This window comes from Lampetra fluviatilis, chromosome 32 (assembly GCF_964198595.1).
Source record: "Lampetra fluviatilis chromosome 32, kcLamFluv1.1, whole genome shotgun sequence".
NCBI lineage: Eukaryota > Metazoa > Chordata > Hyperoartia > Petromyzontiformes > Petromyzontidae > Lampetra > Lampetra fluviatilis.
In genome coordinates this window covers 7,664,671-7,679,631 of record NC_136306.1, presented here as the reverse complement: position 1 = coordinate 7,679,631, position 14,961 = coordinate 7,664,671, and the positions used below count along the sequence as shown (strand labels likewise).

General features: G+C 48.6%; 1 protein-coding gene across 13 annotated transcripts in view; it reads left to right on the top strand.

The window, feature by feature from the left end:
• The window catches only part of LOC144943697 (uncharacterized), a 127,990-nt gene that overhangs the window by 73,330 nt on the left and 39,699 nt on the right, over nucleotides 1–14,961 (top strand). For 9 of the 13 annotated variants that reach the window (XM_078871442.1, XM_078871441.1, XM_078871452.1 and 6 more), the window contains exons 7-10: nucleotides 4,740–4,833; nucleotides 6,136–6,261; nucleotides 8,881–9,532; nucleotides 10,327–10,502. In XM_078871442.1, the coding sequence (XP_078727568.1) occupies nucleotides 4,740–4,833; nucleotides 6,136–6,261; nucleotides 8,881–9,532; nucleotides 10,327–10,502 (1,048 nt within the window). The remainder of the gene's footprint in view (nucleotides 1–4,739; nucleotides 4,834–6,135; nucleotides 6,262–8,880; nucleotides 9,533–10,326; nucleotides 10,503–14,961) is intronic. The other 4 variants (XM_078871446.1, XM_078871440.1, XM_078871447.1 and 1 more) reach the window with 4 other exon arrangements.

Here is a 14,961-nt window from a genome sequence, read left to right as displayed (position 1 = left end):
CAAATGATAGCGCAAACGAGGTAGCTTATCACGTGGAAATGTATCGCAGCCAAATACTCTAAACGTGTGATGTTGATTCTAAACGTGGAGGGAAAAAGATAAAAATCTACTCGGGTGAGAGAGAACATGCAAACTTCAAATATGCAGGCGTCAGGATCGGGATCGAACCCACGACCTCCTGTATACCAGGCGAGGTAATTAACATCCCGCCACCGTGGCGCCCGGTGGCGAGGGTTGCTGGCCCCCGACAATAAAATTAGCATTTATATAGTGTTCCTATGCGACCGCATCTCAAGATAGAGAGGCTGTCCAAGGTCTATATGCGATTATTCTTTGGTTCTTTCGGTAAAGTCACGTATAAAGATAAAATAATAAATTAAATAATAGCATACGACGTTTCGATTGCAACACAAGCAATCGTCATCAGGTATAATGAAATAGCGACATAAAATCTAACCAGAAAACTATAGACAGACATATAAGCAGACAGATATCACCAAGATACATAGAGAGAGCAACACAGGTACAGAGAGGGGTGATCGTCTCTGTGTTGTGGCCTTAAATAGACAGAGGGGGGCGGAGGCAGAGAGAGGGAGGGGTTAGAGAAAAAATTTACATGTCAATGAGTACGAAGAGACGCGTAGTAAAGTACGCAGGCTTAGAGGGAGAAAGAACACACTAAATTAAATATCCTAGCAAAGTATCGAAATGTTATGTAAAACGACACAGAGAGTCGGTCAACACATAATTAACGCATAGCCTGGTCGATTACGTATTTCAAAGATTGCTAAGTTAGAATAATTCCTGCAATCACGAAAGCTCCAAAATTAAGGTCTATATGCGAGTCTACAGATATTTGTACGAGACCGGTGTTCTCCGAGTCTGCAATCGGTGCGAGTCTGGATCGCTGCGGTGTGTCTCGGCGAGTCGTGTTCATGTACGTGGATGCATGGTGAACTTCTTTCGCACGTACGTAGCCGACCATGCCAATCGGTGGTGCAGCGGAAGGACAGCAGACTAAACACATTTGTCAATTTAACACGTAGGCTTTCGCGACCAATATTATTCATAATATAGGATTTTGGGTCGGATCACGTTATTTATAAATGTGTCGTAACCGTCCACCACCCGACATGGCCAAACAGTAAAAAATGTGTCACGTTTTTCAAAGGACAAAATGATTGACTTCTTTAGCCCACCAGTGTGCTGAAGAGAGAATCAACAGCATTTTTAAATTTGAGTACGACGTTTCGCTGATAATGCCCAATGAAGCTGATTGTAATTATCAACGAAACGTCGTACTCAAATTTAAAAATGCTGTTGATTCTCTCTTCAGCACACCGGTGGGCTAAAGAAGTGAATTATTTTGTTCTTTGAAAAACGTGACACATTTTTTACTGTTTGGCTGTGTCGGGTGGTGGAGGGTTACGACACAATTATAAATAACGCTATCTGACCCAAAAACCTATTATGTAAACACATTTGTGTAAGCGGGCTAAGTGTGAGCTCGCATCTCAAGACGCTTAGCGGACACGGCGAACATTTATTTGTTTTATCGAACGAAAGAGGTCAGTCCCGTTGGTCGCAGGCAAAAGGGAAGAGGAGGCTCTTGAGCTTGGAAATGATGAGCAGGCTTCCAAGAAGGTCCACGACATTCGGGACTGCGGCGGAGTCGACATCGGGACCTTAACGGATGCTCACAAATAGCGCAAACTAAATTTGGTTTCGTTTGCTGCAGCGTGCACAAGCGCTGCCCGCTTCCATTTGTCGCCAAATGCGTACAGCTCTGAAACCAACATTCTCAGCTGTTATCCATAACAATGGCCATGCTTTATTTGGCAGCCGAGCCCTCATTGAATTGAATTCCAAATTTTCCACGATCAAGACCCAGCGTCGTGTATTTGCGGTCTGGAAAAGCGTTGCTCGCGTGTGTATGTGCGCGCGTTCGTGCACTCGAAGGCAAAAGTTGAGCGATACGGCGCATATTTATTCGCACTGTATCCCTAATGGGATTTCGTGCCGCTTGAGTAATGGATTTTTTTTGTGTGTGCGTGTGCATATTCTCTAATTGCTTAATTGGAACGCAATGAGAATTCATGTTGTGCCTATCTGGCTGCAATAGCTTGCTGCGAATTGATTTCTTTCCTCAAGCATCGCAGGAGCTGGGTGTGTATGCTGTACCCTGTTGCGAGGGGAATGCGTATTTGTTTTTGAACATTTATTAAAATGAGATCGCGAATATTGCAGATGCTTGCCCCACTGTATGTCTACTATGGCTTGAGGGCCATTTTTAAAAATATAACTTGCGTTTTAAGCCTTTAATGCAGTCTTTTTTTTTTATTAAAGCTGCTATATTTATACCCACTGGCAGGGGCAGTACTTGGATGGGCGAACACCAATGTAATAACAAATGTTATAGGCTGCTTGCGGAATTACATTGGTCAGCGGAGAGCAGTGCAGTGAAATCCATCCTTGTGCTTCTAAGTTGCTCCAACATTTATGCTCGCCGCATTCCGCCACTCGCACTGCCCCCGCTGATCCTTGCACAACCTCTCCCCGTAAACCGTATAGCACCTGCTATGAGTGCGTGGCCGATCGTTCGATCGAACGCAACTGCTTGGCTTCCGAGGTTTAACGACGGGATCGGGCGATATTCAGAATCGTCAACTGTTTTTAAGCTAAAACTATCAAAACAATTTTCTTTTTATTTGCCAGGTAAGGTCCACTGAGCTGTATATATTTTTTTCAGAAGCGACCTGACTCCCGCAAATGATAGCTCAACAAAGTGGCTTATAGGTGGAAATTTATAGCAGCCAAATACTCCAAATGCATGTTGATTCTAAACGTGGAGAGAGAAACCAGAGGACCCGTAGAAAAATCCACATGACCCAGGTGGAGAGAGACACGCAAACTCCAATTATACAACAGGCGTCGGGGAACCTACGACCTCCCGTATACCAGGCAAGGTAGTTAACACTGTGGCGCGCGCCCCCTTACACTGGAGGAATGCGACGGGCTATCAAGCTCTATTTTCTCGCGCAGATTTAAGAGTGGGGTTCGATCGAACGCAAACTCACTGCCGGTCGGCGAGCAACCAAAGCAACTGGTGTTTACGGAAAAAGGTTCCCGGGCAGAACCGGGAGCGAGGTCACATTGGCGCAAAGGAGACATTTATGGATTCCCCCCCCTCTCCCCCTGAGGGGGAGGAGGGGCTCAGAAATAGCGTCAAGCAGAGCAGATGCAGAAAATTGGGTCAAGAACGAGGCGGCGAACCGTGTGTGGGTCCATCTTCCTGTGTTGGAAGCTGCGACGGAGCATCAAGTCGGTCACCACCCCCCCACCCCCACCCCCCCAATGACTACGGTTGTTGCAAAACACTTGGACCATTGTGCCCGCTTGTGCTCTTCGGATTGTTATCGAGTTCCTGTAATAAAAAAATTAATAAAAAAATTACACAGCCATCGTGTAACGATATTAGTCACCGATCACAATCGAGATAATGAAACCAGCGGTCCGATACATCTGCCTCGTGGGCATTTTACGCATTCAAACAATATTTATTTGTGGCAAGAGATATATATGCAACTAGCGGAAAGTAACCGGCATTGCCCGGGCAAAGAATATATTTCAAAACTTTTCTTAAAAACCTTACATATACATACACAGATACTAAGCTATTGTGAATGGCCGGTGGGCCGTTTGTCCATTTCTCCACCAACAAAATTCTAAGAGGCTGCAGAAGTCCAAAAAGTTATAGAAAGTGGAGGGTAAATGGTTGATATAAAAGGTTTCCGAAAATTGTCGACCCCCCCCCCCCTCCTCAAAAATATTTTTACCCCCGCGTAGGTATATATACCTACATACCCGACATGCAACAGAGTAAGTAGTATCTGTCAAGGCTGGCAGCATCGGGTTTTTTCCATCGGGATTTTCATTGTTTTAATAAAATAATTGGCGTGATGAATCCAGCCTCCGTCATCTCTCGCATACCCAAAATGTAATTTTTGTGCTATAAAACATTAAACTGTATGTGTTCACACACGTGTATGTGTGCGTATATGCATGTTGAACTTCTTTTGTACCGTACGTAGCCAACCATGCTCATCAGAGGTGCGGACACAATCCAATATAATGGGGAGCGGTCATGTTGTGGTTAACGTGCTGTGCTATGAACCCGGCAACCCGAGTTTGATTTCTACTCAAGGGCCAAAATCAGTGACAATTATCTGAACCGGTCCTGGGCCTCCCCGAGGTCGACTCGGCCTCAAATGAGTATCTGGTGCAATGTGTAAACATCGCCACTTGGAAGACAAAGGTGGCCGGGTGTGGTGCTCGCCACAATACTCCCTTGTGTCCTGTACCAGCCTTCATAGGTGCTCGTTCACATCACTTGCCCGAACAGTTGTTGAAGGGTCTATGGGGACTCTTTGTATTTGTATATGTACAGGGGTCAGGCGTGCATGTATAATTTGCACTATCATTTGTGGCCAGGTCGCTTCTGAAAAAGATCTCTGTAGCTCCGTGGGGCTTACCTCGTAAAATAAAAAAGTGAATTAATCGCTAAGCGATTTCTGCACGCGTAATTCGATGCGCGCGTGTCGCGTGCGCGTAAGAAACACCTTCTTGACGATCGACGGATCCGTTGGATATTTTTCTGAACACGAGTTGCCACGTAAAATCTTATCGATGACACTTGGCCACGCTGCGTGTTCCCCTCTGGCCCCCCGTCTGCCCCACAGGTATTCCATCAAGGACCTCCTCAGCCACGCATTCTTCGCCGAAGACCCCGGCGTGCGGGTGGAGCTGGCAGAGGAAGACGACGGCATCAAGACGGTAACGGGCTGCGCTTCAACGGAAACGCTGTTCGGAAATCGCCACTCGGGTCATTTGCTCCCGTAGCTTCCCCGTCTTGTTTGGCGTTGTGGCCGTCCGGAACGTTCTGCCTTTCCGATATTATTCTGGAGCCACTCGAGATGTGTGCGCTTTTAATTATAGATTGAAAACTAATTTCTTTAGAACTGCTTTTCGTGTTCCGTCTGTCCTTTCCCCATACACCTCCGCCGATGAGCACAGTTGGCATCGTATGGTGCGAAAGAAGTTCAACATACATACAAGCGACATCTAAGGGACTAGGCTAGGCTACTTTCACCGCCACTGCCGCCATTGAATGCCTGATATAAAACTTGATTGGTAATAGTAATTTGAATTAATAACGTACTCTTCAGTTCTGTCGGAAGACCCGCGTGTCGCGCAATTGAATCTGAGCGGCGCACCCTCCACATTTTAGAGATGGCGATTAATAATTTTCAATTTACAAACTGTTCTTTATAGCGGCATAACAATGCTTTGAATCGTGGATTAATATCGATTCTTAAGGTAATGATGCATGAATCTGAACGCACGTGTAAGAATGCATGTACCACAAAATACGTCGTCACTTTATTATAAATTGCACTTCCTGATTTTGCGTCGCATCAACCTCCATGTCCGCCACATCGCTGACCGCATCGTCCATCTTTCTCGTATCCACCGCTTCTCAGCCTTCGCCACCAAACCCCGCAAATCGCTTCGATTGACGTCGCTTCGACATCCGGCGTCGAACCTCTTTCAGGAACGCACCCCCGGGTGTTGGTTGTAGAGGCGACCCACCCCCCCACCCCCCCACCACCTCGCACCTACGACAGAATTGGTTCCTGGATGACGGTCAGCGAGTGGAGCCGTCGTAAATCGAATCCTTGTCTCCCATAGGGCACAATGTTATACATAGGGGTTCCGTTCCTGGAAAGCCGTTACGTACCATAAAAATACCAAAATTGACCACGAAAATAAATGAAAATAACCCTAACAAACATGTATTGTAACTAAATACAACTTTTACAAACATTTATTCAGTAAAAACAAAGACATTTGAAAATACTTAAGTACTTTTCTGCATGTGTATCATATTTCCTCTTCACATACTGATGATAATGAAGGTGGTCAAAGTGGGGGTGGGGGGGGGGTCGCAAGTCGAGCCGTTGTAGGTCGGGTGTCGCCTAATAATAATAATAATCGCTCCCAATGTGCGAGTGACAATTTATTAACACCGCTTAACCCGAATGACAATTGTGAATGATTCTTCCCAATCGTGAGCAGGTGATGAATCTGTGGCTGCGAGTGGAGGACCCCAAGAAGCTGAAGGGGAAGCACATGGTGAACGAAGCCATCGAGTTCAGCTTCAACCTGGAGACGGACCTCCCGGAGCAAGTGGCGCAGGAGATGGTGAGGGCGGAGAGCGGTCGGGAGAGAGAAAGAGAGAGCGGGGGAGAGAGAGAGAGAGAGCGGGGAAGAGTGAGATAGAGCGGGGGAGATAGAAAGAGAGAGCAGGGGAGAGAGATAGAGGGGGGGAGAGCGAGAGAGTGGGGGAAAGAGAGAGAGAGTACAGGAGCGAGAGAGAGAGAGCGGGGGAGAGAGATAGAGAGAGCGGGCGAGAGAGAGAGCGAAAGAGAGAGATAGAGAGAGCGGGAGAGAGAGAGAGTGCGCGAGAGTATGGGAGAGAGAGCGGGGGAGATAGAAAGAAAGAGCAGGGGAGAGAGATAAGGGGGGGAGAGCGAGAGAGTGGGGGAGAGAGAGAGAGTACAGGAGAGAGAGTCCGGGAGAGAGAGAGAGTGAGAGAGAGAGTGCGCGAGAGAGATAGAGAGAGCGGACGAGAGAGAGAGAGTGCGCGAGAGTACGGGAGAGAGTGTGCGGGAGGGAGAGAGAGATAGAGAGAGCGGTGGGGGGGGAAGAGGCCCTTTGTTCAACACCCGGCCGGTCGCTCACTGCATAGCGGCACATTGCCTATGTTCCGTGGTGGGAGACGGGACGGCGTAAAGTGGTTATGAAGACAGCGGGCGGTCTGTCCCACTGTATTGGACACCATGAGCGATTGACTTTACAGCTCAATCATACAGGAGGGAAAAAATAATGAAAAATAATCCCCGTGATTTATTTTTTGTCTCTCTGGGGCTATAATTTGGCACAAATTTGCAAGAAGATATTTTGTAGGCGTTTTAGCCCTGGCTGAGCTCCTTTTTTAGCAGTCGGTGCTGGTTTTCTTTCTTATTGTTGTAGCGACGAGTAACATTTCTTTTCTCTGGAATATGAGCAAGAAATAACAAGGCCATTTCACCCAATGCAGATTATAGTCGATTTGATGAATAGCGAACAATATTTTGCAGCCCTTTGTCAAAGCCACTGCTGCATGAAGGCCTCCCCAATGTCACGTCACTCGTGGGGGTCGTTGGACCGTACTCCGGCGGCAGTGCCGGTTGTCCGGAATTGGTTCAAGTATCACTCGCCACGATCGGGAGTTGAACACAGGTCGTCCATGTTCATGGTGTAGCCTGCCAACCGGTCATTCCACCACTGTGCCGTTTAACCGCCGGTTTTTCCCCGTATCAGATACATTTTTAATAAATTTACGATAAAAAGGTTTACTGCCGTAAAACAAATGTAATTACCACCACCACCAACAACAACATCTGAGAGGCAGGCTGTAGATATTAGATATAAGGAACTGGAAGTTGTAATTAGGTTTGAAAGCAGAGGTTTAGCAGTGCAGTGTATGAAGCGTGCTTTTTGAACTCGAGCGCCAAAAATAACAAAGCGCACAATATGCACGTACATATGTTGAACTTCCTTCACATCGCATCGCCATCCCAGAGGGATTCCGAAATGGATCGCGGCATTCCATCACCAGAGCAAGGTTGTCACGAATAATTTAATTAATACAAAAGTCAAACTCTATTTTTTTATGTTATTCCAATTCTGCTCTTGGCGTTGTCAACTGGCATTGTCCTTTTTGGCTTTTTTTATCCCCCCCCCCCAACTTTATTGCAGTCGTGCTGCTGTTGTGACACCGTTGGCCATTACACTGCAGTGTCAGTTTGGAGCTCTGGCAGAGACGTGCAACATCGTGTTGGAGAACGGCCCGCAGAAGTGGCTTTCAAAGAGTTTGTTCTGAGACCATGTCACGTGACCTCTTTTATCCACCTTAGCGGTGAGGGAGCGGGGGTGTGGGTCGACAGAGGCGACACTTTTTCCACTGACGTTTCCTCGTTTGGAAATGAGTGACAAACAGTTACTCACCAGTGACTCACGGCCTACCCGTACCCGGCCGCACCAGGGTCACAAACGGGTACCCGTACCCGTACCCGGCTGGGTACGGGTAGCCGGGTATCGGGTAGGGTATGGGTATCGGGTACCCGGTTGCGACCTCTGGCCCCACGTCGCTGTGCTCCGCAGTCAAAGTGAAGCGACGTCTCCAACCCGCTCAAACACTCCGTCCCCGCCCCTCCCCCCTCCTCTCTCTGTCTCTCGATGCGGATTCCTCGCGTGCACCTTTCCAACTCTTCCTTGTGCACCCGTCATTCACTTTTCCTTCCCGTTTTCTTCATTGACAACTGCTTTTTGTGTTTACAGTCGAAGCCCTCCTCTTGACGACAGTAATTGGTTTACACGAATCCGGTATTAATCGATTTGGTCTTTAAGCGAATATAGGCAATACATGTTAAAGGCTCAATTCGTTCCGATACCATCGAAAGTTACCCTTTTTCACCCAAAAAACGTACTTTGTAATATAAACACATGTTAAAAGAAACATGGTTAATCAATGCATTGATTCATATTTACTGTCATTGCCAGGGGAATGGTCGGTAAGTGAACACATTGGGCTCTATGGAGGCCCGTCGTTAAGCGATTAGTCGTGAACAGGGGTGGTCGTCAAGAAGGGTTCTACTGTACTTGTCCTTCCCCCGCACCTCCGATTAGTACGCTCGGCCTACGTACGGTGTGCAAGAAGTTCAACACACATGCATACATCAGCCTCTCTCCTTTTGTCTCTCGCTCACACACACGCAGGTGAACCTGAGCTTCGTCCACGAGAGCGACGTGAAGATCGTCGCCAAGTCGATCCGCGATCGCGTCGTGCTCATCACGCGCCGGCGCGAGCAGCTGGGCGCCCGTGCCGACGAGACGATCCCGCAAACGTCCGAGGACGCCCAGCGCTTGGCGGCGATGGCGGCCGCCGCTGCATCCTTCGCCGCCGGACAGCAAGTGCCGTCCACCTCCCAGCAGCAGCAGCAGCAACAGCAGCATCAGCAGCAGCAACAGCAGCAACAGCAGCAGCAACAACAGCAGCAACAGCAGCAGCCAACGCAGTCGTTTGGCCAGCCCAGCTCCGCGGCCCAGCCGCAGATGCAGTCGACGGGCCAACCTCAAATGCAGATCCAGCCGAGCTCTCAGATGCCGCAGCCGCAGCCGCAGCTTCAACCCCACCTCCAGCAAGCGCTGAACCAAGGTCAGGCGGCGCAGAGCCACGCGCAGGCTCTGCCGGCCGGCGTGACGGCGTCCCAGGCGCCGGCCGGCACGTTGCAGGGCGAGTTGGGCGCGCACGCGCAGGCGCAGCCTCCCGGGTCGCAGGTTGCCTCCGCGATGATGATGGCTCAGCAGCAGCAGCAGCAGCAGCTGGAGGGGGAGCAGCAGCAGAAGGAGGCAGGCACGATGGCAGCCGGTAAGGTTTTGCGAGTTTTGTCGCTCGTTAGCGGTGCAGGTGTAATGGCCCGTTGGTTAGGCGTGTCACCGATCTGTCGATTGAAATCGATTGTTTTGCATTCACGATGCACGCATCGAATTGTGTGCACGCGCCAAGCGAATGTGCTTTTTAGGCAAACGGCGCCAACGAAATGGCGAGAAACAATACAAACGAGAGGGGTCAAACGAGACGATAAAATAACATTCTTGATTCCCATAGTGACCGACCCCGCCCCCCCGCCCAAAATCGCGAAAATTGCTCTCATTGCTGGGCAGTATAAAACGTCGCTCGCCCGGTCGGAGCGCTCGTGAGTGGCGTTTGCCGGAAACGAGCAAAGGCATGGAGCGCATCGAGCGGCTAAAGAATCGGGACATGCAGCGAAAGCGCACGCAGCTCGGCAATCCGTCGGACGTTTGCGCCGGCAGGCGGTGCGCGACACTGCGAGCTCGCCGTCGTCGCTACGCGCTTGCCCGTGCCTGTCCTTGGGTTCGATCCCGACCCTGACGCCTGCTGTATATTTGGAGTTTGTGGTGTTTCTCTTTCTGTGGTCGCGTGGATTTTTATCCGGGTCCCTCCGGTTTTTCTCTCCACGCTTAGAATCGACATCACGCTTTTGGAGTATTTGGCTGCTGTACATTTCCATGTGATAAGCCTGATGGTTGAACTGTCATTTGAGAGCCAGAGCGCTTCTGAAAAAGAGCTGGTAAAATAAAAGGTTTCTAGTTTAGTTTGTGATCGTCAGGACTGACCGTGTGTTTGTGTGCGTTTATTAGCAGATGCGGAGGGGGTGGTGGCGGCGGCTGCGGCTGCGGCGGCAGCAGCTGCGGCAGGAGCGGCGTTGGCGACGATGCCCATTCCGACATACGCAGAGGTGGTGAGCGGAGGTGTTCCCTTGCCCACGACAAATGCACAAACGCAGCAGCAGCAGCAGCAGGGGCATCCAGCAGAGGTACAGACAGTTCCCCCCTCCTTACCGCTATGCCCACAGCTAAAGTGAATTTGCATCGCGTTGAAACGTATAAATATCTACGCACTAAAAGACAATCAATTGAACAGAATGAACGGAAATATTGACCTAAAGCTTTCGTGACTGCAGGAATTCATATTCTTTGGGTCTTTCGGTAAAGTCACGTAGATAGGTTGAAAGAAATTAACAAAAAACTACGACGTTTCGATCGCAACACAAGCGGTCGTCTTCAGGAAAAGGGGGGGAAAGAAGACGACTGCTTGTTTTGCGATCGAAATGTCGTAGTTTTTTGTTATTTTTTGTTATTTTCTTTGAACAGATCTACGTGACTTTACCGAAAGACCCAAAGAATATGAACGGAAACGTGATGAGATTATCGCCCCGGCTCGTCCTATTGTCTGGCTGTGTGTGCCTCTGTCATCTGCTTCCTTTTAACACTCACACAGTTTACATTTTTTTATTTCTTAATGTTTCCCCACTCTCTCTAAATCACTCTTCAAAATCTAGAGGCAACACTGGCCTGTTCTTTTTGTGTTTGGATTTCCACCCCTCTCTCCACACCAACCCCCCCCGCCACCCACCATTCTGCAGAATGTCATGGTGGTATCTGGTAAACATTTTACATAACGTCTAAAGCAGCCGTCTAAAGCAGCCGTCTAAAGCAGCCTGGCTGGAAAATACTTTACTCCTGCCGTCATCATTATCATCATCAACAAACACGACTGCCGTTTTGTAAAATTGAAAAATCTGCAATCACGTAACGTTTTGGAGCACCGAAATTGGCTCTCCCTTCAGAGTAGGGAAATCGGTGAAGAGGTTTCAACACTGCTGTCAGTGCAACGTCTGAAATTTTATCTCAAGTTATCTCCGTTACACACGCGAAACATTCTTTATACCAGACACAAGCATCGTTGTATATATTTTTAAAGCGTAAACTTTATTTAATTACAAATTTCCACAAAATCAACCTACAAGTTTGACCATTTGAAAAAGTTTTAGACAGTTGGAATGTTTCACATATGCAACGCATTACACACGCAGAGTAGTAGTAGTTGTAATAATGATAATAAAAAATAATAATACAATGATGCGCGATGTTAATGTCAGAATGATGATATCCGTGTCCTGCGGAATGCCTGCATGGGAATTGAGTACGGTGTTTTGGACACTGTTGTTCCAATCGCTCTAGCAACGCCCCCGGCTGTACCGTGGGCAATGCCATGGATAACGACCAACTGCGCGCCACGTTCCTAGCAAGTTCCTTGCTGAAATCCGAGGGAGAGCATAGCCAAGGGCAGCCTTTGAAAGCGTTTAGCCACTTCATACGAGAACAGGGTCCGACACTGCCAATGAGACGCTGTCATGTCGAAAACCGGTCCAGAGTTTGCTTGCACTGCTGAAATGATTTGCTCCCAGAAGGCTGTGGAGGGTCCGATGGATTGTGTAGTAGAAAAAAAAAATCATGACATTTTCACTTGGAAAGATACATGGATGAAAAAGTACATTGGCTACTCATCTGCTTTGTTACTTAAATTCTCCACAACAACGCGATTTAATTATTGAGTTTTTATTATCACGTAAATAAAAATAGAATGGGGGTTTGTACAAAACACTTAATTCGGACGAGCGTACGTAAATGAATCAGCTGCTCCCCCCCCCTTCCCCCGGGATGAAACGGGCATAGAACAATGTGTGTTTGGAGGAGGCCGCCGCCCGCATGCCATGGGCGCCGATCAATCGGAATTTTGTTCAGCCGAGTCAGCAGTTTTGCTGCAAGTCGGCAGGCAGGCAGGCAGGCGGATGAGTGCTGCGAGGGTTCGGCGAGTTGAAGACCTCCCGCAGCGGCGCGTGCGGAGAGAGAGAGAGAGAAGTCGAGAGAAGGAGAAACGTTTTAGCGCAAACCCGGAAAACCGCACTCGGCCGTGAAAAGCTGGCGCGTTCGATCCACCCAGCAGCGCTCCCATTGTGCTTTTGTTGTTGTTGTTGTTGCTGCCGCAGTATGAGAAGGAAAGGCTGCGTTTTAGTTTCATCGTTTCGAAGTCTCTGGATTACATTATAGCCCCGGCGTCCGGCCACCGCCACCGGCCCTTTTTCTGGAAAGAGATTTGAGGACCGCCGTTTGTTGGGCAATCGCGTTGGCTCCGTATGGTGCGAAATAAGTTCAACGTACATAATAACAACACGGTTGCACAATGTCCAGGACAGTAATGCTCTCTAGTTTCATGCGACGAAGATAACGGTAAAAAAATATAGATGTGGGCATTACGCTTATTAATTGTATATTTTTTAATAGATTTAGAATTGCCCCATTCTTTTGTAAATAGTATAGCAGATGAGCATGGGAACTACTCAGTTGTGTTATTGGTCGGATCACAATTTATTTTTTTAAACATCGACCTTGCCCGCAAAAGCTCCATTCATTCATCGAAACTAGGTGGAGCTGTTTGGACTTCCCTGGACAAAACTTACATGCGTGCAGATAAGCTGCTTATATAACGCACGTGTTGAAAAAGCTGTTACAGCGGGCTCAAATCGCGTGGTGCAAGAAGTGCGAGTGGTGCCAAGAATCTTCATTCAAGAATTTGGTTCGACACGTCCCGTCAGCTTGCCCCCTATGTGGCGGCACACGGTGAACTGTCAAAGCCCAACAAAAAAACCATCATCACACCAGCACTCCCAGTCCACTGGCTCTCAGTCCAATACCACATGGACTCCAAAATAGATGCGGGAGGTGGGGGGGGGGGTTTGGGTTAGATCGCGTAAATATAAATCTGCCGTTAAACCCACCACCACCCGACGCAGCCAATTCGTATGTTTGTCACGTAGGCAAAATGTGCGAAATAAGTTACTAGTTCGGCACACCGGTGCGTTGGGGAGTATTCCCACAACATTTATAAATCGAGTCCTGTGACATTTCGCCAGTAATTACAGCCTGCCTCATCAGGAGACAGCCAGAATTGTGGAGACCTCCTCCTGTTTCGGTCGTAAATAGACGGGGGATAAATGTAATGGCGTCACTGTAACCCCAAAAAAACACCCTATGGATATAATATTGGTCGTGAAAGCCTACGTGTGAAATGGACCACATCGACCGTAACATCTGCCTCTTAAAGATCTGCCATGGATTCAGCCTTGCCTACTTCTTCCCTTCTCATCTCACTCTGCTCCTCTCCGTACACTCACCTCCTTCTTGCCAACCCATCTCACTCTGCTGCACATCATGCAGCCCTACTACCTTTCCCCCCTCGTCTCCCTCTACTCCCCACCGCTCTCCACTCCAGCAACCAAGGTATTCTGTAAGAATTCTCAGTTAATTTTAATGGAAGGGTCACCCTCTCTCTGTCGCTGTTCCCACAGGATTTCTGCTTCCGGTAATCCACGTTGCTTCAGGCTCTTCTGCATCTGAGTGTGTGTCTCTCTCTCTATTAAGTATTTTTATAGACACACCACCACCGTATATTATTTTCCGAACTCAATTTAGTTGACTTGGGAAGCTCCCAGCTGATGGAGCGAAATGAGGATGTTCGTCTTTGTGTGCGTTTACACGCGTCTGCACGCCCGTGCGTCAGACCTTGACACTCGACCTGGCGGCACGGGGCGTGGGGGGTCAAACGTGGCACCGTTAATGGAAATGTTTGCGTGGTGCAAACGGCAGAAAAGCCGTTCAAGTTTAATTTAGTGGAAAATAGTAATGGACGGATGGTTAGTTAAGGTGGTCGGGGTGGCTGCGTGGGGTTTAAAACGATAAAGCTCTCTTGACAGATGTCCGAGTCTCCGAACGGCCCTTCCCAAAGCTCGAGCAGATGAGGTTTTTGATAAGTGCGGTAATTACATTCCGTGGGCGGTACCGAATTTGGGTGTCTTTACCCGCATACTCGAAACGGGGGTCTCGCTTCTTCACGGTTCGCCAACTCTCTGTGAAACATCCGAACGAACGTTTGAAACATTTCGCTTTAAAATTTAAGAGGCCTGAAATAATGGAATGACGTGGAGAGGGGGACCTATGAATGTCGGTCTGGCAGGGGAATTCTTACCCATCCAAGTATTGATGACCTTTCCACGAGGTGCCTCTCAGAGTTCGGAGCGCACAGCTGGCACACGAATCCAGATTTCGGCCACCCGTGATTTTAAACCAAATTCTCAGGTGTGGTGAAAAGATGGTCTCGGTCCGTTTACCGATGACTGCTTGCACCAATCGCATTATGGGGGGGGGGGGGGGGGCGGATTCTGCACTTTTTTTGTCTAAATTCCAGCTCTGGAAATTAAAAACACCGGTCGGACTGTCATGAAATCGGCGAGCGTCACTTTTTGGAGGTGCGGGTGGATAAATTCTGCCCCGACCCCCCCCCGCCGCCTACTGTGCAGAACGGAGGTCACTTGAAAGCGTCTCGAACATATCCTCTTCCATTGGCCACACTCACTCTATTGTTGTGTATGTACG